Source organism: Pogoniulus pusillus, chromosome 16 (genome assembly GCF_015220805.1).
Source record: "Pogoniulus pusillus isolate bPogPus1 chromosome 16, bPogPus1.pri, whole genome shotgun sequence".
In the NCBI taxonomy this organism is placed as follows: Eukaryota; Metazoa; Chordata; class Aves; order Piciformes; family Lybiidae; genus Pogoniulus; species Pogoniulus pusillus.
Genome location: NC_087279.1, coordinates 4,801,183 through 4,821,152, shown reverse-complemented (window position 1 = coordinate 4,821,152; position 19,970 = coordinate 4,801,183). Strand labels below are relative to the sequence as shown.

The window sequence follows — 19,970 nt, the reverse complement described above, 5'->3', positions numbered from 1 at the left end:
TTTTAATGGAAGGGTGGTCTGCTGGGCCTGACTGCCTGCTTCGAGGCAGGTCTAACGATCTCAGCAGACGAAAGCAGTATTTAATGAAGATCCTAGCCCTCAACTGCTCTAGTCCTAGGTACAACTTAACCTCTGGGGTGATTCTGGTTAGATATGAAGAAAATCTTTCACAACACTGGCAGTGAGCCGCTGGAGTAATCTCACCGGATCACAGGATGTCAGGGGTTGGAAGGGACCCAAATCGATGACCGAGTCCAACCCCCCTGCCAGAGCAGGACCACACAATCTAGCACAGATCACAGAGGAATGCATCCAGACAGACTTGAAAGTCTCCAGAGTAGGAGACCACAGCCTCTCTGGGCAGCCTGTTCAGTGCTCTGGGACCATTATAGTAAAAAATTTCCCCTCTGTGTTGAGATGGAGCCTCCTGTGCTGCAGCTTCCATCCATTGCTCCTTGTCCTATCCCAGGGAGCAAGTGAGCAGAGCCTGTGCCCCCACTCCTGACCCCCAGCCCTCAGATGTTTATAAACATTGATTAAATCCTCTCTCAGTCTTCTCCAGACCAAAAAGCCCCAGGTCCTTGAGCCTCTCCTCACAAGCCATGCCCTCCAGTCCCCTCATCACCCTTGTAGCCCTCCACTGGACCCCCTCTAGCAGATCCCTGTCCCTCTTAAACTGGGGACCCCAAGACTGAGCACAGTACTCAAGATGAGGTTTCATCGGGGCAGAGCAGAGGAGAACCTCCCTTGATCTGCTGGACACACTCTCCCTAACGCACCCCAGGATCCCATTGGCCCTCTTGGCCACAAGGGCACATTGCTGTGCCATGGATGTTATCCACCAGCACTCCCAGGTCCCTCTCCACAGGACTGCTCTCCAGCAGATCACCTCCCAACCTGTACTGGTGTAGTTTATTACTCCTCCCCAAGTGCAAGACTCTGCACTTGTCATTGTTGAACCTCATTAGGTTTCTCAGTGCCCAGCTCTCAGTCTGTCCAGGTCTTGCTGGATGGCCACACAGCCTTCAGCTGTATCAGCCAAGACCCCCAGTTTGCTGTCAGGAAAGTGATTTCACCAACACTGGTTTCTGTGCTTCAGCTGGACAGAGTGCTGGGACATCTTGCCTAGACTGCTTTTCACTTGAGATACCTTCCAACCTGGTATTCTAGGATTCTGTGACTGATCATCAGAATGCTAGTCAGAGGATGAGAAGCTGCCTACAGAAACTCAGCTCTTTCCTGCTTTGTGATAGCTGCAACTGTACCCAAAAAGCTTCTTCAACAGAAGAGGCTACTGAATGTAAATCATGTGTCTCACAGCTTAGGATACAAAAACCCCAACTGTGTAAGTAAAGCGTGCTGTGAGAACAAATATGTCTGGAGAGGAGAGAATGAAGTTAAGGACTGAGTAAACAGGAACAGAAGGTTTGGAACTAAAGGCATTTAAATGGAGGTGGTAAGGGTAAAATTATTTCAAGAAGTGAAACATCAAAGTACAAGGCTGCAGAAACAGAATAAACAGGGGAGTGACCCCATGAGCACTGTCAAGAGTAGGCATTCCCTATGTCACTTCTAAGACAGAGGGTAAATACGGCCATGACTGACAATGTGAATAGAGGCAGATCCTGATGAAGCAGAAGAAATACAGTGTTAAGGAGAAAATGCAACAAGAAGCTCCAAAAAAATTGCTAAAAGCAGCAAAGCTTAAAAGCCATAATTTACTTATCTTTAAATATAGCACCTAATGTGGAATTAAATCTGATTTTCTGACATTAGACCATGAAAGGTATTCTGGTTCCAGATAATTCCCTACATTTTAAAGTGCTGTTGAATCTCTCTCTTTCTCCCTGCCCCCTCTGAAATGCATTCAAATGGGTTTTTTTCCTGGAGGGGAAAAAAACATAATTATGTAACTTCTGCTAATGAAGTTAAAAAAAATCTCATCCAACAACCAACAACCAATCAACAAACAATCTTCCAGTCTGGTAAAAAGTGATTTTTTTTTTTCCTTGCTGGAAATGCACTGAATGTGACATCTCTTCATAACAAACCATTTCTGTAGAGAACTGAATCAGCAGTTAAAATGCTTTGTGAATTGTTTTGTTGACATGCAGAAAAAATTAATACTTGCTTCAAAATAGGTCATTCTCCTCACTGATCTAAAACTGATGGATGCTGTTAATATTTGGCCGAAAGTTTCTTGTGCCCTCCCTTTTTTTTTTACATGCTGAAAATTATGATGCATGGCATATAAAATGCCTTTTTTTTCCCCCTTCTATATCGAGAAGTTAATGACTCCAAAATTCAGATACTGAGTTGACTTAGACCAAGGCTTTCATGAAATCCCCAGAAACTTTTGATGTGTTTCCAAAGAACTTCAGCACTAATTAACTTTTGGACCTTACCAATGTAATCTACAGTAAGAATGTTGGGCAGGAAGCTGAATCATGAACCAGTAGGCAACATCTCTGGGTAAGCTCAAAATTGCAAAAGATGAGTCTGTGAAAGATAAGTTTATTCTTGTCTGACATTTTTCAAGGCTGCCTCAGAATTATTTTTTTAGAGCCTCAGAACTCCCAGCCCTTTTTGTCTGGTAATCATTCCTTTGTAAAAGAAACATTTATATGCTGGTTTCAGTGAAGAAACTGGTGCATCAGCCAGTCCACTGTTTTGTTGCCAAAGCCGAATGCTTTAGAGGGCACAGTGGATTCAGCAGCACTGATCTGAAGCTGTGTGATGGAATTCTGTTCCAGTCCAGCAGAGCTGATTTTGTTTGAGCTGGTGGCATCAAAGACTAGAGATTTGGACATCTGAATTTGAAAGAAAACAGTGCAAGCAGGCAGGTACTTGTCATGGAAGCAAGGGGGGAAAGTCTCTAAAAATCTCTCAGAATGTTTTCTGTATTTCATAATCATAAAATCATTACAGTTGGAAAAGACCTCCAAGATCATCTAGTCCAACTATTAATCCAACACTGCCAAGGTCACCACTAAACCTTAGCACCACATCTACATGTGTTTTGAATGCTTCCAGGGATGATGATTCCACAGCTTCCCTGTGTAGCCTATTCCAATGCTTAACCACTCTTTCAGTGAAGAAGGCTGTCCTAATGTCCAATTTAAGCCTCCCCTGTGACAACTTGATATTCCCTATCATATGTTCTTCCTTGGGACCCCACCTGGCTGACCCCTCCTGGCTCCAGCTTCCTTTGTTGTAGAAAGCAAGATCTCCTCAGAGCCTCCTTTTCTCCACGCTCAGGGGTTCCCTCAGCTGCTCTTCACAAGCCTTGCTCTCCAGACCCTTCACCAACTTCACTGCCCTTCTCTGGACACACTCCAGCACTTCAGTGTCCTTGTAAGTGAGAGACCCACTGTTTGCTTTGGTATTTCTGTGCAAACATTGCTGACATCTATATACAAAAGGGATGTTATTGATGGTACAAAACGATGTGTTTGTATGGGGGCTGCTGCTGACACTTTTTTATTACATATAAAGTTTGGTAGGCTTTTATGTAGTGCCTACATTCTCAAAACAGAGCATATGTTCATTGTGGGTTTTCTGCAGCTTCTCATTTAACATTGCTGTTCTCTCTTGAAGTCATTTATATTTTTACATCTGTTCAGAATCTGAGTTGGATGAAACTCCGAAACAGAAATCAGTCATTGCATTTGCACAGGTCCCAAGGTAAAGCACGTTGTGGAGCACTGCTTGTGAATTCTTGTGACAGCAGTACAAAATGGCTGCAAGGTTTCAATGCCAAGTGAATGCCCTCTGAGTAGCAAAGGACTAACTTTGCTAAAGAACGTTGATCCTAAAGGTCAGCCCAAGTTTGCAGGAGGGTCATCCTTTTGCACTGATACCTTGCCTTGGCAAGATCTTGTCTGGCAAGTCCAAGAGGCTTTGTCCTTGCATCTTGCGTATTTACCTGTCTGAAGTGTAATGCTTCCAACAAATAGCAGTGTTGTCAGCAGTGGTCTTAGCAGGGCAGTTCTACCACTATTTACTTTAACGCTAACAAATTCACCTTGCAGAGAGCACACCTCTGCACGGGTGGGAGACATGATGAGAACTGAGACATGATGAGAACTGATGTATCATCCCACAGACCTCCTCCTGTGTCATTTTTCAGCCTGCACTGCACAGCATTCCCTGAGCTGAACCTGGCCATGCAGCTTCTGGATCATTCCCAGTACTAACACCATAAGGGACATGTGAGGCTCCACTTCCCCTGCTCTCCCCATTCCAAGGTTGGTGTCTTCCTTCTTTATACGCCAACTCTATGGGATTGCAAAAATGCTTTCATTTAAAGGTGATTAATCGGGTTAGGAAGCTAGGTAGGATTTATTCTGTGAAGCTCAGTGTTACACTTTCTGCTGGAATTGCAGAAAAGACCAGCTATGATCAGTCCTACAAGCACGAGTCCAGAGCCACCCAAAAGAAAGTGAAAGTTTATATATTTCTTCACTGTTGCAGAAGTATTGCAGTTGATTGTGATACAGCCAGCCTTTGTGGCAGGTGGGACCAGGCAGGTGATAAACTGGATGGAGGGAAACTCAGCACCAGTTTGCCTGTTAACACAGATAAGAGATGCTTCCGAGATCAGTTTCCTCTCTCGCCTTTTCCTCCGGCCCATCTTTCACTACACAGCTGCACAAGAGGTCCTTGCAGAGCCTGGAGGTCCAAGGTACATGTGTGTAGCAGAACCTGCCGGCAGCGAGGGTCCCAGGGCCTCGCTTCCCGTTACCTCCTATAACGAGCAAACGCTACTCGATGGCCGCGTAGGTAAACGGCAAGACTTTTCCAAAGCCACCTGCTTGCCTCTGCCTGCGAACCCTCTCCCGGGGGTTCTGTGGCGACGGGCGAGCGTTGCAGAGCCAGCTCGCCACTGGCACTGCCCGGCCGCGGGGCTGGGGCGGCTACTCCAGAGACTACGGTAGGGCGCGCCCCGCCCCTCTGCCGGCAGCCGGCCCGGGGCTCGGTGGCCACGTCCCCGCGCTGAGCCCAGCCGAGCCGCGCCGAGCCGGGCCGGGCCGCAGGCGATGCGGGCGGCGGGCGGGCTGAGGGACGGGCGGGCGGCCTGACCCCCCCCACGCCATGCGGCTCTCCTGCAAAGTGGCGGCGGCTCTGCTGTGCCTCGGCAGCCTGCTGCTGCTCTATCTTCTGGCGGGCAGTGCCGCCGCGCCCCCGCGCCCGCCGCCCGCACTCTCCGCGCCCGCCCGCCCCGTCGCGCCGCTAGCCCGCCGGCAGCCGCGCCTCAGCCGGAGCCCGCCGAGGAGCGGCAGCAAGCTCGCCAGCGCCAGGTAACGGTGCCGGCTCCGCCTACGCCCTGCCGAGACGCGGGAGCTCGCCCTGCCCACGCGTGTCCTGCCGGCGCCCCACGCGTGGCAGCCTCCGGTCCTAGTCCTCGGCGGGGAGCCCGCTGGGCTCCACCTGCCCAGTGCCGGTCCTCCCGCTGAGCACGGCCGCTGTCAGACGTGCCCAGCCCCACGCGTGCCCGTGGGTCGCCGCTGCTGTGGCCCGTCACTGGTGTCACTTTGCTTCCCGTTCCCTCGGGCGCTTCCCTTTCTTAGATCGATAGCCCTTCCTTCGCTCCTGGCAGCGCCCGGTGCTCAGAAATCCTTGTGCAAACCGTTCTGTCTTTGGAAGTACAAACTTTTGCCTGCGTGTTTTCATTGCGCCAGAGATGCCAGGAAAGTGCGTGGAGGTTTTACCTCCGCCTCCGGTTCCAGCGTCCGAGCGCAGCGATAGCTCCTCTGCATGCCTGTGCGAGGACAGCCACGGAACTAGCGGCTTTGCCATTTGTTTTGGCCTTCTTTTGAAGGCTGATGTGGGCAATGCTGTCCTCACTGTCTGGAGTCGGTGAGGAGCTGCTGTCAGTCTCGGGAGCTGGACTTCTACTCATTAATGTCATAGGGAAAAGGTGGCTGGCTGGTCCTGTGGAGTACCACTGGCTTCCAAAGTGGGAGGCGCCGGTGGATTTTAAGGTCGTGAGGGTTTTGTTTTGAATGCTTTTTATATGTAAATTAATTTAGCAGAACTTTTTCAGAAGAGTTTGTAGTCTTGGCTTGTCGTTTCCTCTTTCCACACCTTGCAGGCAGAATATTTTGCTGAAAACTGTAATTACTGCAGAAAGCGATCTGGGCAGGGTGCTGTCAGAGGGTGGAGGGCTGTTTTCCCCTTTGCATTCCAACTATATTATCGTCAGCATGACCTCATATATCTAATTAACTTGGTATGTCTTTGTGTCTTTGATTCATGATTTCACAGAGATGTTCTGAATGAAAGCCTACTCCTGTGTTTTTGAGTTCTTACTCTTTCACATATTAAAGCCCTTGGTTTCTTCCCAGCGTTGTTACCCCACTAAATGCATGAGATGTTTACTGTGGCTGAGAATGGGTCATGGACAGAATTCAAATGCACGTATTAAGGCAGGATTATTTCCACTAGCAACTGTACCTCCTGAAGTCATTTCTCTTCGGGGCATATCTCTGTGATTATCATGGAAATCAAGAAGGACACTGAAGGAAGGAGCCCAGGAAGTATGACACTGCTGAAGAGTGTAACCAACTGTTCCATTTCAATGAGCTTTTCAGTGAGCGTCTTCCTCTTCCAAAATCTGACATTATCTAACTTTTATTTATTGACTTTGCAAGGACTTTTTTACAAGGTCAGCCACACAACAAAGAAAAAGAGAAGCGTGCTGCGTTTAAACCATGTGGGTTTTTTTTTCTTCAGAGTTTCTGGGGTTTGTTTTGTGGACTTGTTTTGGTTTCTTGGTTTGTGTTTTTTTTGGGGGGCTAGGTGTTTTTTTGGTTGGTGGTTTGTTGTTTTGTTTTGTTTTTATGAGGCTTGGTTCTTGTTTTTTTCCCTCACATCTCCTTGCAGGGTGTGATTTTAGTTTGTGTCAAGGAGAAGGGGCCAGTCTCTTTTCAGTAGTGTCCTGTGATAGGACAAGGGGCAATGGATACAAAGTAAAACTCAGGAAGTTCCATCTCAACATGAGGGAAAGCTTCTTTAAGGGTGACAGAGAAGTTGTGATGTCTCCTCTCAAGATTTTCAAGACTTATTTGGATGCATTCCTGTGTGATCTGCCTTAGGTGATCCTGCTTTGACAGGCGGCTTGGACTGGATGATATGTTGAGGTCTCTTCCAGCCCCTAACATTCTGTGATTCTATGATTCTGCCCCACTGGTATCCGCAGGAGTTTGTGTAACAGAAGAACTGTTCTCTGCCTCTAGTTCTCTTTGTTGAAAGATTCTGTATCGTGTTATTTACTACTAAGATAAAATCTATTTAATTTAGGATATCCATTAAAAAAAAGGGGGAGGGAGGAGGGTATGTGACTTAATATGGTCTAAGTTGAGGAGCTGGCTGCCTTCTTGGAAAAGCTAAGACACCTGCTAATAGGTGCTACTCTGGAATTAATCACATACACACTTGCATCGTGAAGGCATCAGGTGGTGGGACCTACTTGGTCCAGGATCCAGTGGAAGCAGTGTGACTCTGTTTCCAGGGGGCTTGGAGTGGAAGAAACAGGCAATGATTTTACCAGTTACTAACTTAGACTGTTCCATTGCTTTAACAGACTTGGATCATGCGTGTGCTCACTGTAAAGCACAGCCACGTGGCCTCCTGAAGGGTTGTTGCTGCCTATTCAGTCCCACAGTGGAAATCGTTGTTACTTTAATTATCAGCAAAGGAGGTGTTTGGGTTTTTTTAATTTGATGTAAGGGATCATGTATCACAGAATGTTGGGGATTGGAAGTGACCTATGCAGATCACCTAGTCCAACTCCTCCTGATCAGGATTACCTAGAGCAGGTCACACAGGAGCACATCCAGATGAGTTTTGGAAGTCTCCAGAGAAGGAGACTCTGCAACCTCTCTGGGCAGCCTGCTGCAGCGTTGTGTCACCCTCGCAGTACTCGCATGGAACTTTCAAGTCCAGTGGTTTAATTCAGTTCTGCCAAGCTGATTTTTGTAGTTTTGTTGGAAGGATGCAGATTTGGTGCTGAGCTTAGAAATAATCATAGGCCTTATCTAGGGTGCGTGCTTTATGAGGTCAATCATGTTGCAGGCAAAGTGAATTGGGTTTTAACTGCGATTTTGCCCTACCACTTGCTGTAGTCACATGAAAGAAGAAGAAAAAAAAAGATTTTCAGCTTTATAAAAGGCAAGTTTTTTTCCTAATGGAAGTAATCATGAACAATAACAGCTTAATCTAATCACAGATCATTTTCTGGCTAGCACCTAGCAAACATTACACAGGATCACAGGATATTAGGGGGTTGGGAGGGACCCAAGGAGATCATCAAGTCCAACCCTCCTGCCAGAGCAGGACCACACAATCTAGCACAGATCACAGAGGAATGCATCCAGACAGGCCTTGAAAGTCTCCAGAGAAGGAGACTCCACAGCCTCTCTGGGAAGCCTATTCCAGTGCTCTGGGACCCTTACAGTAAAGAAGTTCCCCCTTGCGTTGAGGTGGAACTTCCTGTGCTGCAGCTTCCATCCATTGCTCCTTGTCCTATCCCAGGGAGCAAGTGAGCAGAGCCTGGGCCCCCACTCCTGACCTCCAGACTTCAGATGTTTATAAACATTTATTAAATCCCCTCTCAGTCTTCTCTTCTCCAGAGTAAAAAACCCAGGTCCTTGAGCCTCTCCTCACAAGCCATGCCCTCCAGTCCCCTCATCATCCTTCTCTTCCAGTCCCCTCATCATCCTTGTAGTCCTCTGCTGGACTCCCTCTAGTATATCCCCGTCCCTCTTAAACTGGAGAGCCCAAGACTGAACGCAGTACTCAAGATGAGGTCTCACCAGGGCAGAGTAGAGGGGAAGGAGAACCTCCCTTGATCTGCTGGACACACTCTCCTTAATGCACCCCAGGATCCCATTGGCCCTCTTGGCCACAAGGGCTCATTGCTGTCCCATGGTTAACTCCCAGGTCCCTCTCCACAGGGCTGCTCTCCAGCAGATCACCTCCCAACCTGTACTGGTGCAGTTTATTATTCCTTCCCAGGTGCAGGACTCTGCATTTGCCCTTAGTAATTTGCCCATTAGTAAATGTGTGTCCTGCTTTCATCATCAGGTGAGTTTGGCCAATCTAGATGAACACTGAGTTTCTGATTATCTCTGCAAACTTGATTTTTGATGCTGGTTTTACTGATCCTTCCTCTTGGAATTAACAAGTCCTGTGCCTTCAGAAAGATTTTTTTTCATCTGAAGAATTCTAAGTATGTGCCAAACCAATGTGTGCAAAGTATCAAAAAGCAAAAGGGTTGTTTTACATTTGAAGGGCAGATGTGACCACACTTTTAATAAACCATTGTGGCAAGACTCTGGAAGCTAGCCTTTGCCAGCACATTTCCAAAGCAAAGCATCTCCTATATGGCAACCTGTCAAGATGCTTTTTCTTTGTTTGCAGCCTTTGTGCACACACACAGTTTGCCCTGAGTTAGATAGCCTAGAATAACATGATTAAGGCCCAAATGCCTCCTACTTGTCTAACAAGGAACCTGGCTGATGAAAGAGTGAGATACAAACAACCATTCTAGTTTTGAGTGGTTTTCTCAGGCTGTTGTGAGTGGTAGAAGGAGGCTGAAGCTTCAGCTGTTCTTTGACCGTCAGCAGCTACAAAACAACAGTCAGGTTTGTGCAACTGCATTAAAGTGAGAAAACTTCATTCTGAAGCATTTAAAGCCTTTCTAATTTGTGTTTTGAGATGTGTGAGAGTGTGGTTCATATAATGGAGCCACTGTTGGGATGTTGTCTCAGTGCTGACTGTCAGGAGAAGAGCCTGTTCAGTGAATCACCAGTTTTGATACACTGCCTAAATCTAACTCTTAATGCTGCAAGAGCAAATGAGATCATAATGTGAAGAAGGTCTGAGAAACTTCACAATGATATTGCATTTTGTGAGGCTCTGCATGCATTGTCTTTCAGCAATAAATGTGAAGGCTTGAATAGATGAGCAGGTTCTGTAATGAGAGGGGAAGGCAGTATTTTGAATGGATCTGGATTGATTTAGACAGGTTTTGAGTTAATTATGTTTGAGACAGTTTGGCTGTGACTAATAAGAAAATTGCATGTAATCTCAACTTTAAGGCCTAGAAATGTACACTATTGTGCTTGAACACTCAGGCTTCTCCTGTGTCAGTACCCACGCCTGCCAGAAAAAAATGCATGCAGTGAATAAAATACTGTGGGCAACTGGATGGGAGCTGCTCTGTACTGTTGGGAACCCTTTGCTATAAACATTTAATTGCCCTATGTTTTATCAAGTCTGTCTTTGCTCGTTTCATTGGGAATTTCTGCAGTTATTTTGTGATCCTTTCTGCAGTGCTTAATCCTAAGCAACAGTTTTAAAGCCATATAATAGGAGGACAGCAGGTAAGGGAAAGCAGGAAGTAATTTTCACTGAACAGATGGGTAAAACAGGGAACAGAGCAAAGATTTTGACATGCTATATAAGTTAGAGTTATATATTGACAAGATACACTTACCTACTGAAATTAGAAGAAGATAGGAAGGCAACTGGGGCCTTGTATACATAGAGGGGTTTATTTGTTCATGTCAAGCACATTAAACTTTCAAGTCCAGGTTGCTGTATTGGTTTACATGCATTTAAACATTTAATTTAGGCTGTAAAATCCAATTATAGACTATCCATAACCAATAAGTTGGACTATAAATGAATGAATGCACATATAAATGTTAGGAAGAATTGGCTAATAGCCATTGTAGTGTTCCATGGATCAATATCCTCTTTAATGTGCCTGGGAGTCTCTTCGGGCAGCTAACTGTTACTGCTGTAACAACTGGTCCCATTTTACAGGTAGAACAACTAAAGCATAAAGAATTAATGACTCACACAAAGCTTTGTAGGGGCTAATTAATGAAAGAGCCAAAATGGAAGCTCGCTACCTGAGAGCTTCTCTATGTCACAAGCCTAACACCTTAGGTTGATAACCTGGGGATATATTCTTGCTTGCTTGACAGGTATTTTTTATTCTGTGTAACAAATTTTATCCTTTGTACAATTTACCACAGTACTGGCATACTCCAGCCTTTAAAACAAAGTATGTGCCTTTCATCTGTCCATTTGCTGTGTTGTCTAGTAACACCTGAGCAGGTAGCGTTTGCAAAGCTGTTAGCTTCTCAGTATGTCTGCATCAACCACTGGTAACTACATTTGTAGTCAGAGGAGATACACTGCATGGAGTCAGAATTTATTGTGTACCTTGTATGAAACCTCAGCTTAGAGAAGGACATTCATAACCCAGTAAGTCCTGGTTAGCCCAACCTAAGTCTGTTAGAAAAGAAGTGACTCCTTTGCTTGTATAAGCTAACTTTCAAACCCCGTTTTCTCTCTTGACAACACATGGTGGAAGCCTTTTTACTTTCAAGAGTGGATCCAGAGAAGCCAGCACAGCCATTTGTTCTGTGTAAAGCAGATGCATCCTGCATGCTCTTGGTCAAAGTGAAACTGTTTTGTTTTGAAGACATTGACCCATGTCCTGTAGATCTTTAAAGAATATCCTTTTAACCAGATGCTATTTCTCCTTGTCCCTTCTGTTCTTCCTTTCATTGTGCATGTATAAAGAGAGGAGAGAAGGGGAGTTGGGATGCTCTTTGCCGTATTCTGGTTGCTTCCTTTCCTAGTAGTTTGACTTTGCCTCTGCACCTGCCTCTTTTTTAACCTCTGGATGTTAACTTTTTCATCTGGATGTTAAGTTTTGCAAAGGCTAAGCTAAAACTGGTGTTAAATGCATCTTGCTGTGACATTCTTTTACCTTGCTTTCCAGCTACCCTCTGCTGTCACAGTCCTTTTGGTTTCCTGATTATTAAAAAGAATCAAAATTTTGTCTAGGAGCATTCTTCTGCACCTCATTGCTGCTTTTCTCCCTGACTGTTGCCTTCAGTTTCCCAGGCTGCTGCTGAGGTAGTTCAGATAATACATCATGCTCTTTTTCCCTGGGATATTTAGGCCACTGCAAGTTCCTGAACCACTTCAGTGCAGACCTTCACAAGTCAGAATTCCTCCTCTCCAAGGCTCAGCTTTCTCCTCCGCTCTCTGAAACTGGGAGGGGTATCTTTGTTGGCAGACAAGATGTCTCTTGTTCATCTGTAGCTCCCGTGGGCTTATGGGGCAGTCTGCTTTCATCAAGGGTTGCTGCTGCTGAGTCTGTTTGTTGGAAGTGCTTGTCTACAAATATTGGATTTTCCACTACAGAGTTCACTGTGGCTCAGAGTTGCAAAGAAAAGCTTAGTGCTTTATGTTGAGTTTTGAAATGTTGCAATAAAAGCTGGGAATTTAGTCCCTCTCCCAGTGAATACCATTGCCACAAGCTATATCAAAGCAGTTCTCATCCTGCATATGGCTTGATTTAGAGACTCAATTAAGAGGAAACATTAAAGAGATAGGGAGAAGGGGGGAAAAGGGGATCTGTGTGAGCAGCTAATTATTCACTTCAATAATTCAGTGGTTTTTACACTAATAGGTTGGAAAGTAAATACCACTTCACATAGATGTAGTATTCCATTATTTATGCAGTGATGAAATTGGGGTTTAATTAAAACTGAAGCCTAAGACATTAAACCCTTAATGAAACATGTTGCTTTGCCGAGTCGGTGAAGTACCACTGGCTGGTGTTCCTGAACACAGAAGTGGGTGACTCTGTAATATAGAACACTGCTGTTACACAGAGCAGCATTGACATGCCTGCAAAGAGATAATAACAGCTTTATGAACTGTCATTTTCCCCTTAGTGTAGAGTTTTTGTTTCTGATATTAGTATTACCAATTAATTGCATGTTTGTAATTGTGTGTACTGAGAAGGGGCAGGGGTTGATGTCCTATGTTCAGTGGTAAGAACTAGGAGTGGTTTATGATTAGCTTTTTGAACTCACCTGTAGCAATGATGATGCTTCTGCTGAAGTTGCTTTGTCATCACAGATCTATCTGTTAGGAGGAAGTTCTTCACAGAGAGTGTGATTCGCCATTGGAATGGGCTGCCCAGGGAGGTGATGGAGTCATGGATGGAGCCTGGATGAGGCACTTAGTGCCATGGTCTAGTTGATTGGCTAGGGCTGGGTGCTAGGTTGGACTGGATGATCTTGGAGGTCTCTTCCAACCTGGTTGATTCTATGATTGGAGCATAAATGTGATCCATATTGGGATGTCAATACAAAATGGTAGATGTGTTCCTGGAGGATGTGATTTTACCCTCATACTGCTGGGGATAGACACACACAGACCCCCAAAAGCCATATTTTCAAAATGTCTTCAACATGCTCAAAAAACCCTGTTTTTTTTCTGCCCTCAATACCTTCAATGTGCCTTTTCCATGCAGATACCCCTATAATCTTACTGGAATTAATTTAAAGCCTGCAGAGCTGTGGGTGCTAAGGGAAAATCCCATCCTTTGGCCCTTGACCACTTGTAGGAGATAGTCTTGATTCAGCTGGGATGTGTGAATCTGTTTGTTTTTAAAAATCTCTTATTTTAGTGAAATCTCAGGGATTTGGTGGGGTGAAATAGAGAGCAGTCCTTTGAAACTGTGCCAGTACCTTCAGGCCAGGATTAAGGCTTGCATTTTTAACAGCAAAATTAATTAACTGCTAGAATAATTTACATATGGATGGAATGGATTTTTGTTTGTTGTTTGGGTTTTTTTTTAAGTATGAATGTCTTCTTCCAGTCTAGCCAAAAGTTATGGGCCTGGTAATTAAATTATTGGGTGTGGTTCTGTAATCTGCATTGTGTTGTGAAGTTGGCTAGGTAGTAGTAAGTCCTTTCTGGCTTTATAACCTCTAAACTGGGGGTAGGGATAAAAAGGGTATTGTTTGCTCAGAGCAAGTTGTTGTCTGGTTTGAGATGCTATTGGATTAGTTTCATCTGTGATCTCTGCAAGTCCAGAGATGTGGGAATAATCAGGAAAAGCTGAAAATAGCTTATTTCTTTGTGTTGTCATTTTAATAGTACCACTGGCAAAACTGTGATGCTCCTTGCATGTCCTGTGGGTAGCTAACCAGGAAAAAAAATCCCCTGATCCTCCACATGATGAAAGGAAGAGAAAAGACCTTGATATAGAATCACAGAATTGTTGTGTCTGGAAAAGGACTCAAAGCTTGTTGAGTTCAACCATCCATCTAAGACCATCACAATCATTAAACCATGCCCTGATGTGCCATATCATAGAGTCAATGAGGTTGGAAGGGACCTCCAAGATCATCCAGTCCAACCTAGCACCCAGCCCTATCCAGTCAACTAGACCATGGCACTAAGTGCCTCATCCAGTCTTTTCTTGAACACCTCCAGGGATGGTGACTCTACCACCTCCCTGGGCAACCTGCTCCAATGCCTGACTCTCCTGATGTTTATTTCAGTGTTTTTTATATGCCTGCTTGTGGTTTTTCAGGAAGCTTGGAGAACAGAAGCATGCAAGAGAGCCCTCATCATTGCAACAATGCATGCATCTGGCAGTGGTGGCATGTGGGGACCGGCTGGAGGAGACACTGATCATGCTGAAATCAGCAATTCTCTTCAGCAACAGAAGGCTCTGTTTTCACATCTTTGCTGAGGATTCCCTCAGGCCTGAATTTGAGAAGAAGGTGAGTTTGTTGGTTGTTTGGAAAATAAATGAGTCAATTAGAAACCACAAATCTCTGGGCAAAATGATGTTGAAGTCAACAAGTGGCAGCCGAGTGCTTTTTTCCTGTCCGTGGTTTATCAGTTCCTTCCTTCTGCATGCTTATATTTTCAAAAAGCTACATGGCATGTGGTGTCTAATTCCTCCTCTCCACATGTCTTTCAGTTAAAGGAATGGCCTTCCTCGTACACCAAGAAGTTTGAACACCACATTTACCCAATAACCTTCTCAGTAGGAAATGCTCAGGAGTGGAAGAAGTTATTCAAACCATGTGCTGCCCAGCGCCTTTTTCTTCCGGTAAGGCACCTGGATTTCTGAGTAGGTTGCTTTAGGGAAAGGTTAGTTCCACAGAAAGGAAGTTTTGCTGGTGTGCTCTTAAAACCATTGTCAGGCTGAAACATCTGCTTAAAGGTATTTTAAGCTGTGCTTTAGCCACTTCAAACAAACAAACAACAGCACACACATAAAACCAAAACAAGACAGAAAGCCAGCCTTGCTTTTTCTCCTGCTAACAAAGGATGTGTGTTTCTTATTTGTTTCTAGTTCCATTGGCCTCTCAGTCTATTAAAACTCAGAGTGAGAGCTCTTTCAGGGCAGATGCTTGCAGGATATATGTTGCATGCCTTCCATAAATAACATTCTTTTCAGTGTGCAGTCATCATATCCTCTTTACCCATTATCTCCTTTTCCATGTGTTAGACCTTAGAGTGGTGTTTTCAGCAATCCCCTTTCCTAAGGTTTATTTCTTTTTCCAGGACTGTCAGACTTGCCCTCAAGGTAATAATTTCAGTGTGCCCAAAGTCAGATTTCATAGAAAAGCCCTCTATTTTGTGGGAGGGTTCTCTGAAAATCTGTATTCTTTATTGTTGTCCTGGCTTAACAGGACAGGGCAAGTTGTAGTTGTATAATAAACCTGGAAAATAATTAAGGTTGCTAGAGAGAAAAAAAAGTTTTAGTAACAATTTTGCATATGCAGAAGTATCAGGAATTAAAAGAACTTCTCCATCAGAAGTGATTTCTGTGGAACTGAGAACATCTATCAAAAACATCTTGTGCATTGCTGTTGATTGGGTTGCATCCAATAAAGTGACATGCTATTCACATGATCCAGATTTCTTCATTGCTGTCTTATGAGCAAAGAAATCTTTACTTTCTCAGATGGAAACAATCAGCAGCAGCTGCACATCCAGATACATAGACTGTGAATACATATGTGAGAAAATATGTGCTGTCAGCAGTTCTGTTTATCTGCCATTTAGGGGGAGGGACTATCAAATGCACAAAGGCCAGATGAGCTGAAAGTAACTCCAAGTTCAGCAGGGATCCTCTCTTCACTGGGTAAATATTTGTATCACCTGGAAAATAATGCCTAAGTGTTAGCTTCTTCCATACGGATTGTTTGTAGGATGTGCTGAGATGGAGTTTAGTTCACTGGCTAAATACAGTGCTTTGTTCTTCCTATTCCTGTGGTATTTGTTGTCACTTTAGCAGACCCGGCACAGAAATGGTTTCACTCTTATTTGTCATCACCCTTCTGAGGATAGAAAAGGGTTTTGTATTCATGCTGAGTCCTTTGGGCTGGGCAGTGCTTCTCTGGTTCCTTTTTTTTGGTTACTTATATGTTGCCAAAATTCTCCAGTAACTTCTTGGGGAGGAATATTGGGCTGATGCATGTTGTCTCAGCAAAACTAGGAGACAGCTTCAACTGTGAAGGTTTGTTTCACTCAGGGCAGCTGAAAAATGTTGTGTGTGGTCAGGATGAGGTTTATGGTTTTGAACAGACGGGGCTGTCCAGGAGTAGTTGCAGCTGACACCAAGTGGATGTGGATATGGTAAATAAAATAAGTTGTAGTAATAGCTGAGATGGCAAGTATCCACTTGGACTTCTGGTACCCAGGTTCACAGCCTGGCAGAAGCTTAGGCTGTTTCTGGGTAATTTCAGACAGTAGTATTTTCATCTAGTGCTCAGTAAGTTAGGTTGTGATGTTCCCCCCTGAATAAGACAACAGAAATGCAGACTGCACAGAGCAGGAGGGGAGGGTTTCTGGTGGTATTGTTTAGAGAACTATTTTGACTTGTGTTTTAAATAAATACCAGCAGGCTTTTTTTCTTTTTCCTTGTCCTAAACATTTTCTCCTGCAGCAGCAAAAATTGTGACTGGATTTAGAAAGGACCCCAGGAGAGCAGTAGTTGAGTTTATCAGCTGTTTAGCTCTCAGTTGTGCAAATTGCCTTGCTCCCGATAATGCTAAGCCTGAGTGGAATGTGAGTCTTTGATTCACAAGTGCCTCCCTTACCAAAGAAATCTTTCTCCTGCGGCACCAGCAGGCATGTGAGAGTGGACAGGAGGGTGTGAGGAATGTGTTAAGTGAAAACTGTGTGAGAATCTTTCAGTGGTTTTACTCACTGATAAACGGAGGGCTCTGGGATGTGATCCTGCAGCTCACAGTAATGAACCGTTTTGTTCTGGGTGACAGATTGATGCACATATTCCCAACTTTCTGAATCCTCTTGGGTTGCTAAAATATTAAAGGAGAGAATACTATGTCTTACATTTCATAGAGGCATTCTGTGACATCTGATCACATTTGCCACTTACATGCAGGGAAAGCAAATTGATCCTCCATGTAATCTCACAAGCCTAAATCTCCTGCTGCACTCTACAATAAAACCATCAATGGGATCTGTAAAGGCAGAATAATGGAGATATGGATCTTCATATGAGCACAAAATGAAACTCTAAAGATAAGCTAGGAGGGTAACACTCTGAGCAGTCACTTGAAACTGTTTTCTTTAACATGGATGTTAAGACACCAGGTGAAAAACTTCCTTCTGGTCTCACGAAGCTGTATACCAGAGCTGCCTTGCAGCTGTCACTGTGTTGCTGCCTTGGAGCTACCAAAACAGTCAGCTAGAGTATCATAAAATGCTTAAGGGATTTTGGGATGATTTTAGTTCTAATAGTAACTAACATTTAGAACCATTCTCAAAATACTTAATCTGCTTAAGAGCTTTTAAGGTAGATTAGCAATATCCCTCTATTATAGCTGTCCTCTTGAGTACACTGAAGTATCCAACCCAGTGGATCAGTGGGAGCAGTGGGAATAGATGCCAAGCATCAAAAGTCTCCTTCTCTACTGTAACTTGAGATGATTGCTTAACTACAATTTGGTAACTCAGCTTTGTGGTACTGCTACATTAGTGCAGTGATTTGTCCCTAATTTTGGCTAACTGATAAACTGTCATGCTGGCCATGCAGACCATTAGGCAGCACAGCTTGACAACACACCAGTATGTGTTTACACAGTAGTGTGTTATTGCCAACCTTGCTAGCACAGGGAGAATCTATGGAGACAGCAGTTTTGAAATCAAATTACAGATAATTGAGTATTTAAGTGAAGTGCCAGGCTAAATATAGGCAGTTCTATGCAGAACTTTTTGACAGATCTACTAAGAATACTCTGTAGAGCAGCAAAAAACCCCAAATCACAGTTCTTTCAAGCTGTAAGTGTCTGTAGAGCAAGGAGGTAGCAAGCACAGTCAAGACAGAGGCATAGAATGTTAGGATTTGGAAGAGAACTCAAGAGAGCATCAAATCCAAACCCCTTCAGTGCAGGGTCACCTAGAGCAAGTCACACAGGACCACATCCAGGTGGGCTTTGAAAGCCCTGCATAATCTCTCTGGGCAGCCTGTTCTAGGGCTCCATCACCCTCATTATAAGGAAGTGTAGCCTCATGTTGAGGTGGAACCTTCTCTGTTCTAGCTTGTACCCATTGTTCTTTGTTGTGTCTCTGGGCGCCACCAAAAAGATCTTGGCACTTTCATCTTGACACCCACCCCTCAGATATTTATAGACCTTGATAAGATCCCCTCTCAGCCTTCTATTCAGATTAAACAGCCCCAGGTTTCTCTTCACAGGAGAGATGTTCGAGTCCCTAAACCATCCTTGTAGCTCTCCACTGGAGTCTCTCCAGCAAATACCTGTCTCTCTTGAATTAGAGTCCAAAACTGGATACCTGATAATTGCTTTCAGAAATCAGTCAGGTATCTTTATGTGGTTTGTGCTTGCAAACCTGAACTCAGGCTACCAGACCCTATCTTGCATAATTATTGCTCCAGGTCAGATGTGTGTCACTTAGAACTTGCAGTCATGTCCCCCTGGTTAGCCCTTGAGCTTGAGCCTGCCCCAGCTGTGCAGTGTTTGCTTGGGCAGATGAGGCTGGAGCAAGGCCTCTGGTATCACAGGCTGTTGGCAGTGAAAATCTGCAAGTCAGAAATGCTTCCTCTCCTCTTGCATGCTTTTGAATAAGAAAGAACTCAATATTGTTTTAAGGGTTGTGTAAAGCCCCAGATTGTTATGTTTTAACTGCTTACTTATCTTGGGGACAGAGCTACCTAAAAGCTGTGGAACACTAGGAAACTGGACTTGTTGAAATGAAGTTTATCCCCAGTGCAGCTCAAATGAAATCCCAGGAGCTATGCAAGGAGCCCTTAAACCCAAGATTGCTGCAGGGAAACTCCCCCCCGCAGGGTGCAGTTAAATGCACAGCCAGAAGGGGACGAGATCATTTCAAACTGAGGAGTGCAAGCTTTACCCAAGTCACAGAATCATAGAATGATAGGGCTTGGACGGGAGCTCTAGAGCCCATCTAGTCCAACTCCTCTGCCAGAGCAGGGTCACCTAGAGCAGGTTGCCCAGGACAGCATCCAGGTGGGTTTGGAATCTCTTCAGTGATGGAGAAACATGTGTCCTCCTGGGTCATCCTGCATCTGTGCTTCCGTCTTTCACATGTGGAAAGAGAAGTGTGAAGGGCTGCAAGGAAGTAGCACAACTTTTCTTTTAGCGTTTTAGCTGGGTGTCACTGCAGCACAACAGCTGGGATGCAGGAGAGGGGAGAACCTACTGGCAAGGAGAGCAAGTGAATCCCGAGTGGATGAATACAAGGAGGGAGGCATGGGGACACATCTTGGTGGGCAGGCACTTCACAAAGAACTGAAATACTGAAATCCATTTATACAGAGGAAAATTATTACAATCCATTGACTCTCACAGACTGGTATTTATGTGTACATTTGAAGTTCTTGCTAGACCAATTTTCTGCTGTCAGCAGCAGTGCCCAGGCTGTCACCTGTGCTTGGGAGGAGTGTCTGTGTGAGCCTGTTCGACTTTCCCCTTAACCTTCTGCTGGAAAAAGCCTGAACTTGTCTCTTTAGCAGGGCTTCTTTAGAAAACATCTGACATGGTTTGCCATATGCTACGGATCCCTCAGGCAAACTCTGATAGCTTTCTGCTCTCTTTGTGCTCTCTTGTCTCCTGGCT

The 19,970-nt window shown here is 44.7% G+C and overlaps 1 protein-coding gene across 4 annotated transcripts in view; it reads left to right on the top strand.

The window, feature by feature from the left end:
• The first annotated feature begins 5,028 nt into the window (after positions 1–5,028).
• The window catches only part of GXYLT2 (glucoside xylosyltransferase 2), a 31,383-nt gene continuing 16,441 nt past the window's right edge, over positions 5,029–19,970 (top strand). For all 4 annotated transcript variants that reach the window (XM_064156200.1, XM_064156198.1, XM_064156199.1 and 1 more), the window contains exons 1-3: positions 5,029–5,300; positions 14,420–14,612; positions 14,816–14,947. In XM_064156200.1, the coding sequence (XP_064012270.1) occupies positions 5,095–5,300; positions 14,420–14,612; positions 14,816–14,947 (531 nt within the window). In that variant the 5' untranslated portion in view covers positions 5,029–5,094. The remainder of the gene's footprint in view (positions 5,301–14,419; positions 14,613–14,815; positions 14,948–19,970) is intronic.